Source organism: Fukomys damarensis, unplaced genomic scaffold (genome assembly GCF_012274545.1).
Source record: "Fukomys damarensis isolate Sample0158 unplaced genomic scaffold, DMR_v1.0_HiC HiC_scaffold_16, whole genome shotgun sequence".
Classification (NCBI taxonomy): Eukaryota; Metazoa; Chordata; class Mammalia; order Rodentia; family Bathyergidae; genus Fukomys; species Fukomys damarensis.
The window spans coordinates 55,548,654-55,575,244 of record NW_022900928.1 but is presented as its reverse complement, the minus strand read 5'-3'; the positions used below and the strand labels follow the sequence as shown (position 1 = coordinate 55,575,244).

General features: G+C 33.9%; 1 protein-coding gene and 1 long non-coding RNA gene across 2 annotated transcripts in view; one reads left to right on the top strand and one right to left on the bottom strand.

Moving 5' to 3' along the window:
* Gucy1a2 (guanylate cyclase 1 soluble subunit alpha 2) overlaps positions 1–26,591 on the top strand; it is a 475,983-nt gene that overhangs the window by 237,915 nt on the left and 211,477 nt on the right. Inside the window, exon 5 of the mRNA XM_033764307.1 lies at positions 20,700–21,418. Coding sequence (XP_033620198.1) covers positions 20,700–21,418 — 719 coding nt within the window. The remainder of the gene's footprint in view (positions 1–20,699; positions 21,419–26,591) is intronic.
* On the bottom strand, positions 7,760–14,977 carry LOC104874829. Its single transcript, XR_783885.2, has 3 exons — positions 14,786–14,977; positions 8,177–8,325; positions 7,760–7,944 (listed from the first exon to the last, which is right to left on the bottom strand). It is a non-coding gene; the product is annotated as an uncharacterized LOC104874829 (long non-coding RNA).

Here is a 26,591-nt window from a genome sequence, read left to right as displayed (position 1 = left end):
TGTGTGTGTGTGTGTGTGTGTGTGTGTGTGTGTGTGTGTTATACACACACAGATGACACATAGCTATATAAAGCTAAATGTTAAGATAGTGGTAACTCGGTTCATGAACTTAACTTGTTCCACAATTTTGGAAAAGATAGCCACATTTGTGTCTGTGTGGGAAAGATGTCTGTGGTTGTGTTTGTCAACTGATGCAGAGTTTGCAAATAAAAACAAAATTTTGCCAAATGCTTCTGTTTACAAACCAAACTGTAAACAATAGTGTTTGTGAACTGAGCTACCATTGTAACACACACAGATATACATATATTTGTATTCATTAAACTTCACTGTTTGTGCTCTAAATTTCATGTGCACTGATAAATGTATTATGTGATATATTCACCATTCCTGCATGATATGAAATATTTTCACTCCCTGGAAAAAAATTCTGTGTGTTGCCTATCCAACTCTGACATTCTGTCCAGATCCTTGGCAATCTATTTGCTGCTCCATAGCTTTAGCTTTTTCAGAATTCCATATAAGTGAAATCATATGTCATGATGTCTTTTGCTGGCTTCTTTTACTTAACAGTGTGACTTTAATATGAATCCATGTTCCTGTGTAGTGTGAAAGCTCATTCACCTTGCTTATCTTAATTTGTCATTCTATTTTTGTTTTAGTGTCAAATTTATACAATATTTTAGATAGAATACTTAGTAATCAAGAGACTCTGGCTTCTTGTAAATTGATAAAACTTCTTTAACTTAGGGCTATGAATGATCAGTGGGGTTTTAGTTGGGCTAAAGTTTATGCTATGAACTATAGGAAAAGATTTCTAATGAAGTCTACATATTGTAGTGGTAATGATCATGCTATTAAAGGAATAATTTTCAAATATTTTGTTCCATCAATGCCAATATTTATTGAGTATCTTTTATTTGCAAGCACTTTTCTAGGTACTGATAATTAGCAGAAAAAAAAAGCAGACAGAAAGCAGTGAAGTAGACAGTAAAAATAACAGAGACAAACAAGATGACTTCAGAGTGATGCATGTTGTGAAGAAAAATAGGACAATGGAATGTGAGTTGAAAGAGCTTAAATAACATTAATGATGATCTTTCAAATTTTGTGTCTTCACAAGCAATTCTAGTAATATATATATATATACATATAATATATCTACATATGCACATATATGCATTAGTTCATATATATATATACACATACATAAACTTGTATACTTGTATAAATTAGGTAATGCATTGCTATTTATAAAGAACTTTTACAAGTATTATTTCATGCCTTGTTGACTTCCATAATGAGATATTATTCCCATTTTACATAATTGGGACTAGATTTGAATATAGATTTTTCTAACTACAGAAAAGGAGTACAGATTCCCCCCTCATGACACATGTTTTTCTGTTTCTGAAAAATAAATGGTGATTGTAACATATCAAAAGAACTATTTGTTTTTAAACTATCCTCCAATTATGTTTGCATAAATTACTGTATGCTGCTTTATGGCACTTTGTATTACTGTGGTTAACTCTTTGAATTAAAATATTCATAAATATCTTTTACCGATGATGATTCTGGATATAGATGTATTTTCCTAATTTCATTTGGAAAAAAATCCAGAGATGAAGAACTTTGGGTGATAAAAATGAGAAGAATCTACCTTATATTTCTATCATAGCATGCTTCTTAATTATTTACATAGCTTTTTCTTCAACTTGGCTGGGAGTACTGAGTGGTCAGGGGTCACATTTAACTTTTTGTAACCACACCACCAAGGCCAGAGTCCCTAGAACGGTAGGTATCCAAGAAATGTGGCTTGAAAGCAGAGGGAGACTGAGGAGATGTTCTAGAGAAAGGGAAACTAAAGTGAAAGGACAAACAAATGAAAAGGATGATCTTGTTCTGGATCCTGGAATAGGGAAAAAAGTGGCTGTAAAGGACATTATTGGAACAATAAGCAAAATTTGAATGTGGACTGAAGATTAGGTGATAGTCGTAAAGCAAAATACTTAGGAGAAAAGAGGCATAATATCTGCTACTTAACTGTAAAAGAGTTTGTATGTGTGTGAGTGTGTAGACAAAGAAGACAGAGAGGAAGAGAGAAAGTGCAGCAAATTGCTGACAAATTAGTGAAACTTGGTAGAGGAATATGGGAATTTAAAAAAAATATTCTTGGAACTTTGCTGTAAGGATAAAAATTTGTTGATTAAAGGTAGAATTAAAATAGATTATAAGGCCAAAGGGACTTTATGTTTCTACTGAGTTATAGTTCCAGTTAAAAGAAAATAACACAAAAGTAGACTAGCAAACATGTGTAAGTTTAAGACCTTATAGTCTGTTTTTACCCTCACATGTATTTTTTTTTTCCTAGTATCATTAACAAAGGCACCAAATTCTACTTAATCACTGTCCACATTGGACATGGTCTGTGGAGTTTTATATTTTGTGGTCTCACTTATATTCTGACTTAGTGACATGGACCTTAAGGTGAAATTGCAGTAGAATCTAAGCACAGCTTTATTCTGTTTATCTAATACTGTAGGGCAATTAATATCAGGATAAGTGATTACTTCTTTCATGTTTTAGAATGTTTTATTTATTGTTTTCTAACATAGCACATACTATCTACTAATGATAGGTCTTTGAAAAGAAAAACTACTGATTACTTCTATTGCTTACGTTACCTATTTTTTTGATATTAAATGACTGACAGCTGCATGAGGAATAGAATTTTCTTCTTCTAATGTTTTTACTATTATATTATTGTAATTTGGACTTCCTCAATATTTGGCCTGAATTCAAAAGTCTCATCATTCATTGACACATTTTCCTCTGTAGACTCTGATTTTTTGATTGCTTCTTGACATTTTAAATACCAGAGTAAATTACTTTTCACAGCCTGTCATCAGTTATTAGATAATATATCAGTGTACTATAGAAGTGCTTCCATATTTAGTAGCAGTGGTTTCTGCATTTCTATACAACAGTGTGTTTAATTAAACAGAATCTTTATCTGAGGCAGGACATCATGTTAAGTAGGTACTTAGTGTTTAAATTGAGCTCATGGGTGTGTAAAGTGAACCATTTACAGGAAGATGAAAATTTTTGTTCCTATTAGATAAAGTAATTACTACTACTTGGATCTTTACATTAATGACAGGTCACAACACACAGCACAGGTTGGACATTCATTTCCCGTTTTCTTTGGATAGCCATATGAAGTATCAATTTCAAAACTAATATCTGTTTCAGATAATTCTTTCAAATCTAAGTTATTATATAGAAATAATTGAATTTAAATGAGTTACCTTGAAATTTCAATCATAGAACTCTTAACAGACACATGAAACAGATAAATGTCCTCCCAAGTCTTCTATGTTTTTTGGCCTTTCTTCTCCTATTCCTTTAATCCCTGTACATGCACACTTTTATGCTCTCTTGACTCATAGTCTTGGTCCTTTGGGAAGAAAAAATTTAACTAAACATTGTAATGTACCTAATCCTGGGAATAAGAAGCAAAAACCCAAATAGCAGTGGTGTTCCCAGATCATTGTCTTCACTCTCATTTTAGTACAGTATAAATACAACATTGGCAGGGACAAGGGGAAAAAATGAGAACCAAGACCTGTCATGTAAAGGTACAAGATCCCAATAATGAATGTAACTGTACTGTATACCTAAAATGTACCAATAAACTCAGTGAGGAAAAAAAATACAACATTGGGCTAATAGATGAGATTTATGGGACAGAGTAAATGTTGCTAATACTAAATAGGAACGTGAGTAGAATTGGCTTTGTTTTCATTCTGCTTGTCTAAGTAGTCTCAGTATGAAGTTGAGATTTTAGCAATGAGCTTTAATGTAATAAAGGTTCTACGCACAGCAGAACTTAAGTTTAAAGACAAATTGTTTGAAAAGAAGGTTGTCAATATTAGGAGCTTTGCACTCAGAACAAGATCACTGCAGTCACCCCCTACCCCCCAAAAAAGTCTCAAATATCTTTTTGTCTTCTAGGTTACCTAGGGCCAACCATTTGATGGTGAGTGGAATAGTAAACAAAATTATGTTGACCTTTGACATCCTCTGGAAACCAGAAAGGAAATAGCAACAATATTCTGTCAAGGCTGAGAATGGGCTAAGAAGAGAAAAGCCAGCTTGCTCTTTTAGTTTTAATTGTGACTCTTTTTCTAGTATACTAAACACGCTTTTGAAAGGAATGTGGCATCTTTCTTTGTGTGTGAATTCAAGATCTTACAGCTTTGTAATATCTTCTTTTCTGTCAAGAACTAGATTCAGTTGACCTTTTAGATAATGCATTTTTGTTTGCTTTCACATCTTAAGACAGATCTCTCATATAACCTTTTGTTTTCTTTAGGAGTTAAAGAGTGTTGTGGGAATGACGAAAGTTTATGGGAAAAGCTCTAAATTTAGACATTTTTATTTTATATCTCTTTTAGGTTAGGTATCCCTAAGCCTACCTTTAAGAATAAACCATGTCGTGAGTGCTGTTTCCTTGTTTTTCAGCTTTTGTTTTCAACATTTTTATTTCCTATGAGAAATATATATAGATAGATCTATCTATCTATATATATTTATATATTTTTGTGTGTGTGTGATGCTGGGAATCAAACCCCAGGCCTTGTGCATATGAAGCATCTCTAGCCCCTTCTACATGACATATGTTTTCCCTACTTTCCCTCTCTCAGGAGTAGAGTGCTTTTCTCTGTCTCTTCTGATTTTGACTTTCCTTTTGGCATTCCAAGTGCAGGAATATAAGTGATAAGACACAGGCTAGAATGACCAATGGGTAAACATGAGGTATTAAATAGATTAGTTTGATTTGAGAGATCATTCTTATGGGATATTGTGAGAAATGACAACAGAAAATGATTTTTATGTTGTATTGATAGGATCTTCCATTGCATTTTACAAGGTATAACAACTCCAATTTATATTCTTTCCTTACTAGCCCCCAAATTTAAGAGTTTAGATTTACCTTAATATCTTCTGGTCTCTGATACTCCTTTCTATGAAATTATGGCATGTGTCCTGGTAAGATAATCATAATCTTGGCTTATTATTTTTGGTTGACTTTGCTTTTGTTGGCTAATACTTTAATGTGTCCCTCAACTCTTTTTTAGTCTCTTTGGTGCTAAGATCTGAATGGAAAACGATATAACACATACCCAATTGTGTTTTATTACTGTCACCACCACAATCACTGGTGGCTTGGAAGGAGTATAGTTTATTATTATTATTATTATTATTATTTTTGGTACCGGGGATTGAACTCTGGTCCTTGCGCTTGCAAGGCAGGCCACCGAACTGCTGAGCTAAATCCCTGGCCCAATTTTTGTTTTTGATAAGCTATATTTTTAAACACTTCTTTTAACTTCTTTTTTTTTTTTTCGGTACTGGGGATTGAAGTCGGGTCCTTGCGTCTGCAAGGCAGGCCACCAAACTGCTGAGCTAAATCCCCAGCCAGGAGTATAATTTAAGAAGTTAAAGCCAAGGGCTTATCAGTATCCAGTCTACATATTTTACATTATCTATCTGCTTTACATTTCTTCATGAAGGCACCTCTTTGACTTTAAGTGAAAATCTAAAACAATTTGAATACTCACTTATTCATTCTATAAATATTTTCAAGAATTATAGTCTGGGTTCTGGCACTATGCATGAATGGACTCACCTAGACAAGTATAGCAGAACATTGCCTAAGTTAATTATATAACACTTTGCTTTCTACTTTTCTTTGGACTGTTCAAACATTGCATTGTGTTTTGACACTTGCGCCAAAGACACAATAATACAGAAAAGAATCTGCCCAAATTCCTTAGTAATCCTGGTGGTATATCTTCATATTGGTATATATAAAGATACCTTTATATCTTTTTCTTAATAATAATTTTACCTGATAATCTTTTAGAATAGTTCAAAACAGAAAGAACCATCAAATAATAACTTTATGAGGTTTATTATTTTTTCTCTCCTTCCTTCCTTCCTATTTTTTTTTTGTCAAAGACTTTCTATGTAGTGCAAGCAGACCTCAAACTCACAATCCTCATGTCTCAGCCAAGTGCTGGGATTACAGGTGTGTGTCACCATGCCTGGCTCTAATTGTTCTTTATGCTGACAAAATATTGGTAATAACAAATAGTCAAAAGATAGGGAGTCAGTTAAAACATGACAACTCTGCTTTAGAGAATGTTAGCTATTTAAATGAGAAACATGAAAAATTATGCTATAGCATGAGAAAATGTTTATGATGCTATAACTGGGGTGGGGAATTTGCACTCAAGATCACTGATCCAAGCAGGTAAATCTTATTAGGCTTCAAAGCATGAAAACAATCCTTTGTGCCTCTCAGCTCCACTGTTATCCTTTTTTTTTTCATGAAAAGTAGAATGTTTGTACCTGAGTGGCTTCCCCAGACTGTTTCCTTGTGAGGATTTGAAAAAGTAGATGAGTTGATAGGAGAAGTTAAATTGATATGCTGATGCTATCACAGCAGAAGTTTTGGCTGATCTTTTCATATTGTGCCCAAATCAAGAAAGTGGAGCCTTTGTACTACAACCCTCTACCTCCCAAATACCTCCCTTGTCTTTAGATACAGGATGCTGAAGGGAGGCCATAGTTGATCCAGGCAACTCTGCTCAACTTCAGGCAACTGCAGAGTCAGAGCTCAGCTGAGAGATGACAGCTACAAACAAAGAATCCATTAGATACAATAATACACAGAAAGAAAAATGCAGTGTTTGTGTACATTATGAGTGTTATTCAACCAGTGCTGTAAAATATGTGTGAGTATGTATAAAAATGGGAAAAGCACACAGAAAAAAAAACTGTTGAAAGAGTGGAAGAATTTAAACAAACCTTTCACCAAATAATATAAGCAAACAGATTACAGTTTTTATAATAATCGAGGCATTCAGGTATATCATGGTAGCTGGTAGTCATCATTAATGTTCCAGGATATGCCACGAATGATGAGATACTCAAAAATAATGAGTACCAAAAAATTGTTTTGACTGGAAAAGGTAGTGAGTCATTAGCAAGTGACACGAAGTTCTTTCTAGCTTGCCTGTCCAGTGTGTAACAAATGATGAGTACTGGAACAACATTTTCCCATGAAATGCTTGAGGTACCAAATTCAACGTTTTAAAGCAGCAGAATACCAAGGTATGACTGTGTATTGTCTTCTCCCAGTTTTAAAAGATGACCTTTTTTTGGGTCAACTTTTGCATGTCTTAGACTTTTTCATGTGTTCTCTTTGTGGAATTAGACCGGATAGGGTAATGACAAACACAGCTCAGTGTTTTGTCAGATTTGCTTTGAGATTGTAACAAGTACGAATAGTTGCTGTGCTTGGAGTGCTGACTTTAACCTTTCCCAGGGTGGCCTTAGCCAGGATGCTAGAGAGGCAGTGGTTGGTTATTGGTCTAGGCCCTACATATGCCACTCATGCTCATTGTCACAGTCAGAAATTGCTTCCTTTCCCAGGGCAGCATATTTTGTATGCACACTCAAAAGGGATTTGGACATGAAAAATATGGATGACATGGGGCAAAGAAACCAACGTGAATGCTGGAAAACAGTTTGAAGTATACAGTCTAGTGAGGAATAAATAGACATCTATTTTACCAAGTTAAAGCATGTATGCACAAAAGATTGTAACCCTGGCACAGAGCTTCTCATGATAGCTCCTCTCTTATCTGAAATAGATTTTCTGTATCTCTACTGCTTTCTTGTTTGTTTTCAAAGCATAGTTTATAGTGGCCTTCCACATCACACAAATGGTGTCTTTCCTGATGCACCTTTGCTCTATTTTAAGCAGTTCTTTAGTGTTGCCTTTAATGCATTTTGAATCAGTTCTTTGAAGATATAAGATGAGAAGACAAGGAGAATATGAGAGCTCTTCTTAGGTACTTTGGAGGACTTCTGTGAAGAGAGGATGTACGTTGGTTTAAATCACTACCGAGCATACCTTGCAGATTAAAATTATAGGAACATTTTAAATGGAAAATGGAACAAAGCTTTGTAACTTGTAGAAATACTCAGGGTTGGAGGAGCAGACTTCATGAGATGTTTGTGACTGGTAATATTTAGTAGAGGAAGGATAATATTTAGTAGTGGAAGAAATGCTGCCTTTTAGGGGGTTAGATTGGGTTACCTGTGACATCCCAGTGTACTTGATGGCTTCATCGTTGATATGATGCGAAGCAGTGCATGCGCAAATTATCTTTTAAGCCGGTATATACATAACGACATGCTGTCATCCTCCAAAGGTATACAAGTATTAGAATTGCTGGTTTGGGAAAGCTGAAAAAATTGTGTCAGATGCTACTGTCATAGCTTTATCAAGCAATCATGATGATACAGTATGCTCATTTCTATCATGCTTAAAACCTAGTGCCATTTGGCTAATGAAATATTTTAGGAGCTTGGCTAAGTATTTATTACCCAATTCAATTAGGAAAATTGTAAAAAAATTCAGATTATCATAAATTTTATTTTTTAGTACAGCACAACTTTTGTTGTAAATGTTAATCTTCTTTGTACAAACTTGAAAGCAGTATAGCTCCCAAGACTTGTTTGGAGCCACTGATGGGCAAAGGAGAGTTCACAATTTAGCAATTTTGAAAAGCATAATAATCAAAGAGGCATTAACAGTGATTAACAGCTCTAAGTAAGCCCTCTAAGGATCCATCCATGTGGAAATTATGCTCTCTTGCTGCCACCACTGTGGCTTCCAATTTGCAAAGGCTAGTCATCACCAGCAGAAGCCAGAATTTGTGTTTACAAGGAAATCCCCACCCCCACCTTTTCTACCAGTAGCTAAGACTGGTAAAAGTGTGTGTGGGCGATGATAGGGTGCTTATCTGTAGCTCCCTACAAATCCTGTGAACCTCGGCCATATTTTCACAATGTGGCAGATTGCAGGTCTAAGGGTGGGTACAGAGTTTAAGCAGGTTCTCCTGCAGCACATCTTTGTAATTATCTTGGGTGTTTGAGTTCTTGCCTCTACTGCTAGGCTTTTGGCTTGGTGTCTCTTCCAGCGACATTCTAGGGTGCTAGGAAAGGAAGACTGAGGAATGGGATGAACTCTTTGTCATTCAGCTAGCAAGCATAACACAGAGCCCCCATAAAGCTGTCTGATCTTACATGTGCTTTCCTGAATCTGTCCATTTCTTAGTAATCAACACCTGTGATGATTTGTTGGCAAAGGAACAAGGACATATCAAACAATAAACATTCAATCCTACCAAATCAGTTATTTGGCATAATTTGGTCAACATTGACTAAAACAGGCTTGTTTGAGAGCATCGAAGGTTATGAAAAGCAGTAATGAAAATGACACAAATACGTATACACACATGTATGAGAGTAACAGACATGCATGTATATGCTTCATATATAACACATATTCGTGGACACATGGTCAGTCATACACAGCTGTAGTCACTCATTTATTACTTATTTTTTTTCTATTTATTCAGATAATTCTTTACAGACCAGACATTGTACCATGGATAAAGATTACAATAGCAGCCTTCATTTAGTTTCTTACAAGTTCCCTGTCAGTTTCTCTTCCAGGACTTGTGTGTGTGTGTGTGTGTGTGTGTGTGTGTGTGTGTGTGTGTATTTTTTTTTTAGCAAGGAGTGTTTTCTTTCCTTCCCTATCTGCCTCTTGGCTGCCTGGTTAACTCATCTTCATCCTTTAGATATGTCACTTCTTAAAGGAAGTGTTCTTTGACCCAGTCATGTGCTCTTGTGTAATTCAGCACCTTACATAATATTCCCCATTGTTATTCATATTTGTTTGTGCAGTTGTTGGTTTGGGTGTACAATTATTGGATTACTCTAACTGTCACATAGTGAGGCTAAGACTCATTTCTATTTGACCAATTGTCCATCACTAGTACTCAGTATAGAGACTGATACAGAGAGTATTTTTTAAATGAAGGAATGAATAAATGGTGAGCCGGATATAACCCTTATGTTCAAAGAGGTTAGGTCTGGTTAGAGAAGTGGGCAACCAGGAGTTATGCTGTGATAAAAGCTATGCTGTGTGTAATCACAAGATTCTTTGGAAGCCTAAAACATACAGGGAATCTGTCTTGGTCTTAAAGTGTCAAGGAAAGCATTTTGGACGAATTTAGACATAAAAATATGCAAGATGAAGGTAAGCAGATAACTAAGTGGGTTAGGTAGGAGAAGGGAATTCTAGTTAAATAAAATGAAAGAAACAAAACACAAAACTAGCATGTACTGAGGTCCAGAAATGAGTGATTGTTGAGCTTGTTCGGGAAACTCCACGGGGTTCATAGTGGCTGGTGTAAAGGGGTGAAACTGAAATTCAAGGATGGAATGGGGCATAAAGTCAAGGCTGGATCAAGCCTTACTGAGTACCCAGTTCATTTTGAAGGTAGTGACTAGTCATGGTCAACTATAAGCATAGAAATGATAATAAGATTTGTGATTTAGAAAGGATGTGTGGAGAATAGATTGGAGAGAGATTGGAGAAAACAGAAAATCAGGAATGAAATACCTGACCATGGTAACCTAAAGCAAAGTAGTAATAATCAGGGGATGTGCATCCTGCACATCCGTAGAACACACATTTGTGTATTAATGAAAATAAAATAATATTCGGTTCATTGTTCTGACAGTTTTATCTTAGCTTTATACAGTACAAATCAAATATGTTTTTGTCTTTTTTTTCTGTTTGCCTACTTTAGTTAAGGCATGCATACAGTTATTAGATTTTATTTTAAAATATGTATTTGTCTTTTGCATTTAAAATTTTTACTTGATCAGGATTTGATTCTAGGTATAATATGAAATTTAAGTTTATTATTTTTTCAGATAACTAGTGCCATCTTTTAAATAAGCAATTATTTCCCATTTAATTAAATAATATTTTATAATATTAAAAAATCTCATATACACATATTTATTTCCACAAAAAGATATCACTTTACTCTTCCTTTCAACTTGTATACTAATTATTTTTTTTATCATATCTAACAGCTTTTGTTATAATATCAAAGATAATATTGAACGGCAAAGGGAACATCAAGCACAATTGTTAAATCTGATTTTAGTTGAAATGTTTTTTATCTGTCACTATTTAGAATAAGCTTTGCTTCTGCTTTTGGGAAACAGCTTTTATTGTATTCGAGTAGTTTCTTTATATTAATATTTTATTCAAAATTTTTATTAAGATTGTCAGTTGAATCAGATTTTTCAGAATCTTTGGATAGCTTTTTATTTTCTTATTTAATTTTATGAATGTAATAATTTATGTTGATAGATTTATACTGTTAAATTGTTTTTATATTTCTATGTAAGTATTATTTGGACATAATGTATTATTACTGTATAAGTTGCTAGATTCTATCTGCTACAATTGTAGAAAATACTCATAAGAGAAATTTGTTTTAGTATACTATATTGAACGTTGAAAATTTTAGATAGATAATAAAAAAGAATTGAGTAGTTTGAAATTCCTCCCATGGCCTGAAAATATTGAAATAACTTTATAATTTTTCATTTTTTCTTCAAGGCTAGCCAGAACTCAGACTGTTCATTTCTTTTTCGATCAATTCTGGTCACTTATATTTTTCCAATTATCCATACGCAGTGTGTTTAAACACTCAATTACATAAAGTTTCATGGTTCTTTTATTTCTCTCCCCTCTTCAGCCCCTCCATCTCCCCCTCTTACCGCCGCTCTCATGGAGCTGGGGTGACAGGTTTGCACCATCATACCTCCACGCCTTTTTTGAGACTGTGTAAGTTGTCCCTGCTTTGCCCCCAATTTTAGGTCCTCCAGCTTCAGTCTTCTGAGTATCTGGGGTTACAAGCGTATACGTCTCTCTTCTCAGTGCATACTCATGTCTTTTTTTCTCATTCTATATTCATATTTTTCTTGCTTAGTTTTTATCTATTAGCACTTCCTGGCTTTTAATTTTTCTTACACTTGCCATCATTTTCTTAATTTCTTACAGTTGCCCTAATTTTCTTAATTCAAAAATTTTTTTGTTTTTTTCTTATTTATTTTTGTTACTGAAAACATTTACATACACATTTTTCTTTGAGTACAGTTTTTGTTATGCTTTGTAGGATTTTGTATGATATAGAGTTTTTTTCATTGATTTTTTGAAGTTATAATTTCAATTTTGATTTTCTCCTTGGTCCAAGGGATTTTCTTACCTAACTTTCAAGCAGATTGTCTTATCACCTTTTTTTTTGTTATTTAAAATGTTTATTTCTTTAATTGATACTACAAATTAGAATTTTTGTAACTAAGTATTTGAGTAGACTTTGTGATTTGTTTGTAAAGTGCAATAAATACTGTATGTACATGTGTACTATATGTGCTTTTGAGTTTGTTCCTTTTGTTTTTAAATTCTGTTTCTTGTAATTTCATTTTTTCTGACCATATGTTTTAGCTTTTTGGGGATTGTTAATATTTAATTTCTCTATGACTTTGCTTTGTATCTTTATGGTTCTGATGCAGGCATTTTAATGTTTTTCACTAAATTTTTATTTTTATTAAGGCTTTTAAAATTCTCATTGTTTTGTATGTCTTTTTATTTAATATCTCTGAACCTTTGCTTTTGTATCTGGCTGAGTAATATGATTCTGAGAGAGGTAATAAAGTTTCCCACTTTAATTGTAATTGGAGGGTTTTATTCACTCTTAATTTTAAGAATGTATAACTGCTTTATTGAAATATAATTCACATACCATTATATTCACTCATTTACAGTGTAAGATTCATCAGATACTCATAGTACTACTTCAACAAGAAATCCCATACCCATTTGCAATGAATTGCTAGCTGTTTTTGCTTTATATGCTGAGGTGCAGTGTTACTCCTTTTATGTCTTTTACATCTTCTTTGTAGATTATGTTTTTGTTGTATAATGTTTCTATACAGTTCAGCACTTCTCTTAATGCAACCTTGTGCACATTATTATTGCTTTTCCCTTCCTCCTTTTTCTTGAAGTTTCCTACATTTTTTTTGTCTACTAATTTATAGAATTGTCTGCTAATTTCTTTTCAGTCATTTATTTTTAATCACCTTCTATAAGTACAATTCATCAGAGAGAATGAGTTTTCATCACACAACGAGATAATTTATTTGCTTATTTTTCCTGTATTACATGATTTACATGGTTTTGTTTTTTCCATCCTGGTTTATAATAACTATTTTTTGCATAATTTTGCTTTCTATTAGTTTTGCTGTTTGATCTTGTTGACATCTTCACTTATCTTGATTCCTCTATTCTGATTCATCTCTTGTTAAATTTTAGTGTTGTCTCAGTTATTTCTCTCAGGAGTTTCGCTGATGTAATATAGTTTCTGAATCTTTGCTAGATATTTTAGCTGGCTAATGAACTCTTAGATTTTGGTTGTACCTGTATTTTTCTACTTTTACCTATCTTCTAGTATTTGTGTTTGTGCTTTTTCAGGAATTTAACCATATATTCCTAGGGTGTGTGTGTGTGTGTGTGTGTGTGTGTGTGGGAAGCCTGATTGAAACTCTTGCCATTTGAGGATATTTAGATTTGTAGATTCAGGATTTTCTAAGTTAGGGGGAATTCTTTCTATAATAAATTTAGTTATAGTCTTTCCTCCCCTTGCTTCTTTATCTCATTCTACACCATGCTACATTTAGAAGTTGTACTTTTATGAATTGTTCTCCCTTTTTGTTCATAGTCAACTGAAGGATCACAGACACTTATCTACTACAAGGAACTATATGTTATTTCATGTGAAAGGTACAGAAGTGTGCTTTGTGATTTGAAAAGAAGTACCAACTGGTAGTACTGAAATATACCGATTATGCTCCATTGTTTAGTTGTAGGTGACAAAACTTATTCCAGTGTAGTCAGATAAAGTTTCTTCACACTATGGTACATTTCTCATTATTAAAATTAATATCTTATGTGTATTTTAATGTATGTAATGACAGTTTCAAAATTACAAACTGTAAACTTAATCATCACAAATAAATTTTTTCTTGATGCATGTAATATGCATTTTTGTGTACTTGAGAATTAATCTTAAATATTTTAGTTTTCCCCTTTTAATACTTGGAAAATTATTTGTCAGCTCAAAGATATTAAAACCTTTTAACGTATTTTTAAGATGTGAATATATCTCTTATCTATAAGATATAATAGAACTTAAAAAATTTAATAACAATTGAGTTAACCTACATTTTATAATAAGTATTTGACTATGTCATAGGATGCAAATGTCTCTAATTTAGTAATAGGGGGAGAATAATATGCTTCCAAAAATAGCAAATATTAGCTTTACCTTTATCGATTGAAAGTGATAGGAGCCTTCTTTTTAACCTATTATCTCAATACTTTGACTTATTGACCTATAATATAAAGGGTTTTGCTTACCCCAGCAAATATTAAAAGGAGACTATCTTGATAAATCAGATTCAAATCAATTTCCCTTATTCGTATAATTTCAGCAGTTGGAGTCCTTTGTTATTATTCAGATGTATAACATATACCTTAAATCTTCTCTGGGAGGCAAAAACTATTTTGTGTCATTTCTTTACTGGAATGATATTTTATAAATAATTTCATATAATATAAATAATTTACTGGAATAATATTTTATAAATAATTTCATATAATATAAATAATTTACTGGAATAATATTTTATAAATAATTTTAGCTATTAAATAACATTTTTATTAGACTGAAAGGAGATATTTTTACTTCTTCATCTGCTACATACTACTCACCCCATCGCGCTCAGTCTTCTGTTCTCACCCCTCCACTGAAACTGCTGTCAAAAGTCCCCACAGACCTGACAAATACAGTAGGCAGTTTTCTGTTCTTGTCTTATTTGACCTCTTGTGGTATTTGATAACTGTTGACTATCTCCTCTTGCTGTTTTCTATTGTCTTCAGTGATACATTAATTCCCCAACATCCAGCCAGTATTTAGTGATTCAGGCAGATGATGTAACAATGAGCAAGATGCTCACTTTGCCATATGCATAGGTTTTACTGTTTTAATACTGTGCTTGTTACAAGAGTCACTATTACAGACTTCACTTTGTGATCTAGTTGTGTTATTTATAGTTGTAGAATCTTGAACACATTTCTTAATGTTTCTCACTTGTGTAATGAGGACATAAAAGATATGTAGGAAATTGGAAAAGAATTAAATAATAGATGAAAATATTAGTACATTGCTTGAGACCCTTTCCAGTCTTATTGTATATGAAGCCTATAATATATATTCAATGTATTGTATTCCCCTTGAAAGACATTTTATCATCTCTCTGACTGGTGTCCTTGATTCTGGCTTTGGTAATTGCAAGACCAACTTCTACAATGCTGATTAATTAATTCCTCAGCCCCACTCCTGTTTGCCAGCCATTATACAGTTTACCTTCTTCCCTGATGGTACTGGGCTCTCTCCCCTTCCTCCATCTGTACTGCATATGATGCATCTGCTAGGAGCTCATCCCTTCCTAATTGGGTCTTTGAATACCTGCTTTTCCTTTAAGGTTCTCTTCAAACATTCTCTCAAGAAAAGGCAGATATTCTTTTTTTTTCCCCTTTCTGAATTTGTCCTGCTTGCCCCTGTGATAGCCCAATCACAGTGTATTTTCATGATCTGACAGAGACCACAAGATAAAAAAAAAATCTTTTTGTCTTGATATCCTTAGATGTGACACAACTGTGACCTTAAAAAATTATAATATTTATCAAACAACTACTTAGATGAATGCTTTGTTTCTGTGAAAGAATGCTATTCTGCCTGCCAGGCATTATGCTAGTGATAGGTATGTCAGGATCAATAGAACAAGATCCTTGTCTATAAGCAGTGTGTGATGTGAGGTGTGATGAGAGAGCATCTGCGAGACAATGGGCCATTCCTGAAGAACAGACTACATTTCATTTCACTTAGAGCTAAAAGATGTAGCGTTTAGGCTACTCACTTTTAAGAAAGGAGATTACAGTCATTTAAAATTCTGAATTTTAACTTACCCTACAATGAAAGCAGTTTTATTATAAATTCTGCATCTTGGGGAAATGTATTCTTATCGACCTAAGTGTCAAGCCATCATAGCGTCTTGTGATATGAGGAGATGAAAAGTTACGTTCCAAGTGATTTTTTGTAAGTAGGGAGTTTTGTCAATTATAGGCAGAAATGGGAGTAAGAACTGCAGCAATTTTCTGAGCTGAAATACTTTGTGCTTTCTAATTTTTGAGATAGCATTTTAAATGGAAACCTTAGCTATTGATTCATAGTACATTTGCTGCAGTTGTAGTGATTGTTCTCTAGTTTTAAATGTTTAAAATTGTAAGAATGTTTTCTGATCTTGTGGAGTTTAATAATTATAGGAATAAAATTTTTTATTACTTAATTGACTATTGCAGTTTATATAGAATTTCTACATATAGTGTTTGAATATACTATCTAAAACACATTTTTAATGTTATAAAAGTTATTAAATCTCCATGATATAGCATCCTGTGGGCCTTAGTGTCATCATTTGAAAATGAGCAGTCATTGTGTCTTAAAATACAGAGGTACTTTTTAAAGAAGCAAGGATTTCCAGCTGATAGAATGCTGTATACAGAGTATTTTGTTGCCTCTGGTGTATTTATTTACTGGTTATTTTCTGGATGATTATCTGAAGTTCTACCATCAGGAATAGAACATGAGCTTACTCTACTGCCTTTGTATCTGTGTTCTTCACTTAACAACTGTGAGGACGTTTTCAGTGTTAGGAGAAATTCCAGTTAGGAGTAATTCTTTTTCCTCTATGTTTTTAGAATTAAGTCCTTGAAATATATAATCTTCAAAGTTTACACAAAAATCCATGTAATATTTTCAGTGATGTATGAAATATTGTAATTCGGCAAAGATATCCAGGTTATAGGAATTCTTATTTTGAATTTAGTTTTTAATAAGAAATTCATAATTAGAAAATTTAATAGCAGCAAAGAATACCATCATTGAATGTGGACATAGCTTTAATTTGTGGCAGAAATTTTTAGTTATAATATATTGTAGTAATAGTGATGTACAGACTTGGCTTAGAAAGAAGTTTCAGTGAAGGAAATGAATGTGAATTTTCACACATAACTAATCAGACTGGAGGATATTGTTTTTTTTCCTCATTGAGTTTATTGGTACTTTTTAGGTGTACAGTATAGTTACATTTATCATTTGGAACTTGTACCTTTACATGACAGGTCTTGGTTCTCATTTTCTCCCCATACCCCTGTCTCCCTTCACCTCCTCCACCCTCTCCTATTTACAAAGAATTTGTTTCCATTTTTTCCTTTTCTCATATTTTTCTTTTTCCTTATTTCCTTTCCTCTACCCTTCCCACTCCCCCTACATCTTTAGCCCTTTTCTTCCTAGTTCACATTGTCAATTATACAATTTGGATCTTATTAGCACTTTTAGTTTTTCACAACAGAGAAACTATTTGGTATTTACATGTGTGTGTCTTATTTATTTCACTTGAGTATGGCCTCAATATGTATCTATTTTCCTATGAATGACTCTAGTTTCTCATTCTTTATGGCTGAGTACTCCATCTATAGAAAAAACACATCTTCATTATCCAGTCTCCAAATGATGGGCATTTGGGCTGTTTCCAAGTTTTAGCTATTACAAACTGTGCCGCTATAAACATGGATGCTCCTATATCACTGTGATATGATTATTTTCCTTTGGAAAGATACCCAGTAGAGGGACAACTGGGTCAAATGGAATCTCTAATTCTAGTTCTTTGAGGTATCTCCATATTGATTTCCACAGTGGTTGCACCAGTCTGCACCCCACCAACAGTGCAGGGTTCCTTTCTCCCCACAATCCTGACAACATTTGCTATTGGTTGATTTCTTGATAGCAGCCATTCTTTTGAAAACTAAAAGATTTAAGAGTTTTAGAAGGAAGAAGTGATAGCATCAAATTAAAGAAAAAATAACCGACAAGGTTAAGTGAGATAAGGACACAACAGTATACGTCAGTTTAAATAATTATGAAAGCAGTTTCAACACAGCAGTCAGAGACGGAACCAAACTTCAGTGAATATTGCCTATCTTATTTTCTTTCTCCACACTAGATAATTGAACTGACATATGCTATTACTATCAACTCTAGCTGGTGTTAATGTTAGCAAATATAACATTTTGTTTTTGTTTTTGTTTTTTTGGTACCGGGGATTGAACTCGGGTCCTTGGGCTTGCAAGGCAGGCCACCAAACCGCTGAGCTAAATCCCTGGCCAAATATAACATATATTGAAGAGCAATTTTATAACATGGCAAAGTAAGATGCATGGGAATATTTTTATATTAATAAATGACTTTCTCAGGTAGCCTTGAACATAAAATTTATGAAACTACAATTAATGTAAAATGTGTCATGATAAAGAGATGCTCATTTAGGTTTTCTAGTTTTTATGTCACATTGATTTTAAAGACTTTGTCAAACTGGACTCTTAACTGGGCTACCACAGTTAGACCCCATTTAAGCTCTCAAGATATATTTAATGTGTTTCAACTATTATTGTCTCGCTTATGAATAGATGGAAAACTCAGGGAATGATAAGGGTAGGTACAGCAGTCCAAACCACAGACAGCCTGTATTTCTGGGGGATTAGTGACACATGCTTTGGTCAACTCTCAGTCCTGCCCGCTTTTCAGGATTTTCTCATCAGTTGGAACAGTAGACAAAAAGTGTGACTGTGTACACTACATGTACTTATTCTAGCCAAATCAAAAGTAATAGTGACTGTAGAAGCTATCTTTAACATACAAACTCAAGTCTTCTCTATATTCCTCTTTTTTTTTAAATTTTATTGAGTTTATTGGTACATTTTAGGGATACAGTACAGTTACATTCATTGTTGGGATGATGTACCTCTACGTGGCAAGTCTTGATTCTCTTTTTTCCCCCTTACCTCTGCCCTCCCTTCACCCCCTCCTCCCCTCCCCATCTACAAACACTTTATTTTCATCTTTTCATTCTCTCACATTTTTTTCTTTTCCCTTTTTGTTCTTCCCCTACGCATCACACCTTCCCTACACCTTTAGCTCCTTTCTTCAAATTTCTAAATGTCAGTAATCTTATTAGAATCTTATGCATTGTTGCAGAATATTCACACCAGGGAAACTCTCTATATTCCTCTTTGAGGCATAATTTTCTTCTATATTTTTTCTCAGATCATTCTCAACAACAAAGTCTCACTAGATCACCTGCAATCTTGCTTCAAATTATAATGAGTTGTGTTCATTTACTTATCTATTTTTTTCATCATAATTTTACTTTGGTGAGGTAGGATTCCTTTTGCCAGACCATCTGGAAATATGAATGTTGAAAAACAGACCTTGATTCTCTGATCAATTTGTGCTTTGCTCTTCTGTGCTCTCATTTTTTGTGGTTGAAAGAATACAAATCATTCCAAATTCTGCCATTTTAAATTTCACTTGTGTCTCTTTTTCCCTGAGGCCTAGCAGACCTGCGTGACTTTCAATGACATTGCCAACACTGGGCCTCTGAATCCCCTTGCTATTTTAATGGCCTACCCTCCTCATGTACAACAGATCCCCTTTTAGGATATTTTCTACTTGATGAATGGATTTTGATAAGAAGTAAGATGGCAATAGAGATGGTATATGGACATAATATAAAGATATCTTGAATATTCTGTAAAGATTGTAGAAATCATTAGAGAAAAAATGTTATCATTGGTAATATTCATAGCAAGTAAAGTAGGGGATTAAAAAGAAAAGAGTAGCTCTACTAGGAGCATTTAAAAAGCTTATTATGTCTTGGTAGGTAGATGGAATAACCAGATAAATAGGTGTTTAGGGAATCTTTAGGGTCATGAGACTACTCTGTATGATACTATATTTATGAATACATTTGTCAAAACCCACATGATATATGACATCAGGTGTGACACCAATGCTGAACATGATGGTGTCTGCCTGAAATTCAAAATGCCTGGGAAGCTGGGGCAGGAGTATTATAAATTTGACGCAAGCCTGGGCTACACAGTAAGACTCTATATCAAATATAAAGAACATCATATCCTAATGTAACTGCTTGCCTCATAGGTGCAAACAATGAGTCAGTATAGATTCACTTCCTATAACAGATATGCTACTCTGGGGGGTGTTGACAATGGAGAAACTCTGCATGTGTATGTGCAGAGGACATATTGGAAAAAAATCTGTCCGTTTACTCAATTTTTGCCATGAAACCGTACATGGTTTAAAAATAGAATCTATTGAAAAACAAATGGACAAACACATTCATTCTCATTAATTCCTTAGAAGCATCCAAAACATGAGTTAACTTTTTCTGATTCAAATTGAATGAATTAACCTCAGTGTGAAATTTGTGAGCCCAAGAGAAATAGCCCTGTTGCCTCACTCACTAATTATGTCATTTGAAAAACATCTCTTTTCAGTTTCTATAAATTTATTAAAATTGACACATTTAATCTTCTGTTCAATGAGCATCCACCCAGCTGCCTACAATGAAGCCACTGGTTTTAGCTCTATTTCTAAATATCAACTTAAACAGTGGTTGGGGAATCACAGAATGATAAATACTTTAAAAGTTATAACTCAAATCATTTATATTTGTTACTAACATTTGCTTTCACTTACCTTTAGGTTTGAAGTTTCAGGAGATCCAAGAAAGATTTGGAGAGGAATTCTTTAAGATATGCTTCGATGAGAATGAGAGAGTTCTTCGAGCTGTAGGTGGCACATTGCAGGACTTTTTTAATGGCTTCGATGCTTTGTTGGAACACATTAGAACTTCTTTTGGAAAACAGGCCACTCTGGAGTCATCATCTTTCCTATGCAAAGAACTCCCTGAAGGTTCTCTCATGCTCCACTACTTCCATCCTCACCATATTGTGGGGTTTGCAATGCTGGGGATGATTAAGGCTGCAGGAAAGAAGATCTATCGCCTGGATGTGGAAGTGGAAGAGATTGCAAATGAGAAGCTGTGTTCTGATGGCTCAAACCCGGGCAACTGTAGCTGTCTTACTTTCCTTATCAAAGAATGTGAAAACACCAACATCACGAAGAACCTTCCGCGGGGAACCTCCCAAGTTCCGTCGGACCTCAGAATTAGCATCAACACCTTCTGCAGAGCCTTCCCTTTTCACTTGATGTTTGACCCCAACATGTCAGTCCTTCAGCTGGGGGAAGGCCTGAGAAAGCAGCTCCGATATGACACTCATAAAGTGCTCAAGTTTGAGGACTGCTTTGAGATTGTTTCTCCAAAGGTCCATGCCACCTTTGAGAGGGTCCTTCTGCGACTGTCCACCCCATTTGTGATTAGGACAAAGCCTGAGGCTTCTGGTACTGAAAATAAAGACAAGGTAAGTAAGTATCCATGGATATGAGATGGGTGATAGGAACTAGATGAATGGATAATTATTTCGATAAATTACATTCTGGCTGTACTTGTAATTATTTATGCAAGAGCTTTAAGTGCCATTTAGAAGATTACTTGTCCCTGGTTGTATGTAAAAAGATTTGGCCCTATTCCCAGCCATTTTGCAAAGTGTCTGCCTCATTCATTAATTTATTTCAGCATATAAAAGAAGACATTTATTAATACTAGCCATAGCAATTGCAAAAATGATAGGACTCACCAAAAATCTAATATTATAAACTAATGAATACTTCCACTGATTGAAGTTAAGCTGTGAGAGAAATATTGACTGACTTCAATATTGTGGGTTTTCACTCTCTTATCTTTATATAAATATAGGTAAAAAGCCAGATGTACTATGAATATGTTCTTTTCTAAATTTCATATTAGTTTGCCTTTCACATTTATCTTAATATATAGAAGAATATATTCCTCAAAAGTTGGAAATTGACTGCTTCAACACTTCTGATTATTTTTAATATTGAAATAGAGATTCATTCCTTTTAGTGCATATTCATTCATTGAGGGAATAGTGTGACTTGTATCTCTTTGTGGATTTCTTTGAGCTTCAGTTTGGGAAATCTGAGTCATAAATTATAAATAACTGAAGGAAAGACATCACAAATAAATCTTAAAGTACACATTTTGTTCCTCACATAAAATATTTTGAAAAGAGAATGTTAAAGTGAATAATAAATGTAAAAAATTCAGTATTGACTTTTTATTTTTGATAATATACTTTTAGTTATTAATGGAAAATAACATCGATTTTTAGGATAGATATTTGAATGTATAGTCATTCAGTTTTCAATAAAGTGTCTTGTCTACATTTTCCGTCATGGTAAATAAATTTAGGCTACTCATTTTGTTTTCAAGTACTTTGGGAAAACAGGTAGCTATGAGCTAAAGAAAGGAAGAATTGCAGAAATATTGAAAAACTTAATTTCTTAGTCACTTTTTTGTCACTAAGACACCCCAAATTTAAAAGAAGAGGGGTTTCTTTTGGCTCAGTTTTTCCAGATCTCAGTCCCTGGGCAGCCGGCTTATAGGCAGAAACAGCATGTAGAGGGACATGGCTACCAGGAAACAGAACGAAGGGAGGATCTGGGGAGAAGATGCCCTTCTAGGTCATGCCCACCTCTAACCAGTCCCCTTCCTTACTGCACACTCACCTGCTGATGAGCACTCTCATAATCCAATCAACTTTCAAAGGCCCCACTTTGAGTGCATGGGAATTTTGGGGAAATTCTAGATCTAAACCACAGTATTTATAACCTACACCTATTCTGGAGTGTTGGCAGTGATGAATGAATGAAAAAAGATCCTCCTAAAAGCAGAATCAGAGATGTTTTTTGAGGGTTTAATGCAGTATTGGTTTCATAATTGATTAACCTTTAAAATTTTGCAGTTCACTGGAACCATTTTACACACAATCTAGTCAAAAAGCTGATGGAAACATTTTTGTAAAGTATTTGAGAGAAATGGGGTGATGCACATTTATTCATAATAACTGAATTAAATGATTTAGGGAAATCAGTTAGTAACATTTTTATCATAGCATATAAACCCAATGATTTGAAATTACCTATGGGCAGATACAGATTCTGCTTTGGTGCATTTAAATATTTTAGCCTGAATGAATTATTATTATTGTTGCTATTTGATCACATAAGTAGATTTTAGTGTGAAAATTGTGTGTATTGTATGTATGTATGTATGTGTGTGCAGTGAGTGATTACTGCCCATTTTGCATTTTAGAATGGAATAAACTTATTAAATGCATATTTTTGTCCACATTTGTAGTTGCTTTAAAACTGGTATTATTCTGCATTTTAATTTAGAGGATATTGAAACTGCCAGTTTGGTTTTATGGAATTTCAACATATAGCTAGGAAGGTTTAAATATTTTTGGCCTTCAGAATTGAAGTTAGTATTTTTGAAAGTGTGCCTGAACCATAATATATTATTACTAATGTTATTCATCTTATAAATTTGGGAAACATCAATTCAATTTAAGTTTATTGCCTCAGAGTATTTGCCCTATATCTGACTTGGCTTGTATCTCTATTTAATTTCTATACCAGGATAAGAAATAGATATAATGAAATGATGACTCAAATGCCAAAGCCCCCTGCCAATTCCAATAATAAGGAATGGTACTCATTGAGAAAATACAATTATCATTTAAACATGTTCCTATATTCCTTGCAATTTAAAAAAATCAAGCTATAGGCAGGCTTCTTAGTTAGAAATGGGTAGTAATCTCATCCTTATATTTGTAGTTCTGCTTACTCTCATACATTTGTCAGAATAGACATTTGAGAGGTTACAGTTGCCCCAAATTGAAACTATATTCACTAATGACATGTAGTCTTACCCCGATGAATAACATTTAAAAAAAAATTAGTATATGAACAAATTTCCAATATGTAGTGTGCTAAAAAATGAAAAGAAGAAAGAAAAAAACAGCTTAAAAAATTAGGTTCTTTATAAATTTGACCTTGACATGCATTATTTCCCTGTAATAGCTCTTTTTATTATTAGATTATCCCATGTGACCTGAACCTATAATTGTTTAGTTGGCTTTGATAAAAAGTGCTACTTTACAATAACTAAACAACTTTATTCCTTAGTCTAACACTTGAAGGCTTTCATTATTTAGCTGTTGTGTTTTTATATTTATCAGTGAACCACCACCAATGCCATTAAGAAAAAGTCAAGAGTTAATCATTAGCCACACAATGGTAAAACATTTGCAGATTGAACTGAAAATGCTTTGAGAAACTATAACTGTTTGACTAGAAGAGGCATATGCTCATAAGTAACTTGGTGAGAAACTAAGCAAAAACAGAAAGGCATTTTCGTAACCCCAAAGGATTTACATCTTGCTCTTGCTGTAAACATGACTATAAACATGAAAGTGTTGGCCACCAGGGATGTCCCTGAGAGGCATCTGTTTCAGTAATCCATGGCGGCTTCAGTTCAACAGTCTTGAGGTCAGAGGACACTCTCAGATGGCTTGACCAGGCTTTAATCCTATTGCTTGGTCTCTTCTATGTCTTCTGTAAGTCCTCCTCCCTGCAGTCTGTGTTCTTTTCTCTTCCGCTCCTTTTTTCTTCACTGTATGACATTCTGTTTTTTCATCTTCCTTAAGCTCAACTTCTTTTTCATCACCTTTTTTATCAAATGTCAGGCATTAAATATGAATAAATTAATTATTAAAAAACCCAGGTACACCAGTAATAAAGACTCAATTAGAAATTCATACTAATTTGTGATCTTTTGCACATTATTCAGATCTAATATTGTTCTGAGAACATAGAAGTTTCTTAAACAGGTCTTTTGAGTTCCTAAGCATTGTGATAAATTTGAGAAATTTGCCCGCAGTCCAGTGAGCAATCTAGGTTTTAATATTTAGTCATTTAAACCCAATTCACTAAAATATATCTCAAGATTTCTTTGTATGGAGTAGAACATATTTGTAGAGAGATCAGGGCAATGGCACATAGCTCTCTTCTCTCACTATAGATGGAGTCATGATATGTGGGCAAAGTGTCAACAGATTGAGAAAGAAGTGACTCTCACAGCCCTGAATTCATTAAATCTCTTTAATCTCTGGATGTCAGACTTATCCATCTGGAAATAAGAAGACTAAACAAATTGCTAACATATGTACATTTATATGAGGTCAGTTTATATGAGTAAAGATTTACCTCACCCCCATGATTTAGTGAATTCAGATTAATTTTTAAAGAAAAGAAGTGGGAATATGACTTATCTACTATGAAAAACTCATCCTACTTTCAAGACTAAATTAAGATAATTCTCTGACATCTTAGATTGCCTGAGAAAGTTATTTGTGACAATTAACTGACATAATCTATGTAAAATTCTTAGCATCTTCAGCTCCATGGTTAAAATGGGTATAAGTTCATCATTATTACTTTTACCACTATTATTATTAATATTCTTTTCCACTTATAGTATTTCTTCTACTTCATTCTTTTAGTCACTTCTTGCCTTAGAGAAGAAAGTCCTGAATAGTAGTAGCTTAATACTACTAGATAGTAGTAGTATTAATAAGTTTAGAGAAATATCAGGCTCACAATATATTCACAAGGAAGTTTGAGCTCCACTTCTTTCCTTAAAAAGGATGCTATTGTGAAAGGAATTGATTGTCCCATTTCTCTCCCAGTGAGTCTGTTTTCCGTATACAGAAAGCTATTGATTTTTGTGTTAACCTTGTATCCAGCTACTTTACTGAATTTGGTTATTGAGTCTAGAAAACTTTTCGTGGAGTTCTTGGTCTTCTATGTATTGTACCATGTCATCTGCAAATAATAACAATTTAACATCTTCATTTCCTATCTTTATTCTTTTTTTTCCCCTTTGGTACTGGGAATTGAACTTGGGACCTTTGCTTGAGAGGTAGGTGGCAGATATTTTTGTTCTTTTAATTTCTTTCTCTTGTCTAATTGATGTGGCTAATGTTTCCAAAACTATATTGAACAGGAGTGGTGATAGTGAACATCGTTGTCTTGTTCCTGATTTTAGTGTGAAGGATTTCAGTTTTTGACTGTTTAGTATGATATTGGCTGTTGGGTTTTCATAGATGGCTTTAATCAGATTGAGGTAGAGACCATCTATTCCAATTTTTTGGAGGGTTTTTATCATGAGTACGTGTTGGGTTTTATTGATTGCTTTTTCTGCATCTACTGAGATGATCATGTGGTTTTTATCCTTGGCTCTATTAATATAGTGTATTACATTTATTGATTAGTGTATGTTGAACCATCCCTGCATCCCTGAGATGAATCTCATTTGGTCAGGGTGTATGATCTTCTTGATGATCTCCTGCATTCTATTTGCCAGCATCTTTATTAAGGATTTTTGCATCTATATTCATTGGTGAGATTGGCTTATAGTTCTCTTTTTCAGTTGGGTCTTTCTCTTCTTTGGCGATCAAGGTGATGCTTGCTTTCAGGAATGAATTCAGAAGTATTGCTTCTCTTTCAATTTCACTGAAGAGTTAAACAGGAGTGGCAGTAGTTCCTCTCTAAATGTCTTGCAGAATTCAGCAGTGAAGCCACCAGGGCCCGGGCTTTTCTTAGTAAGTT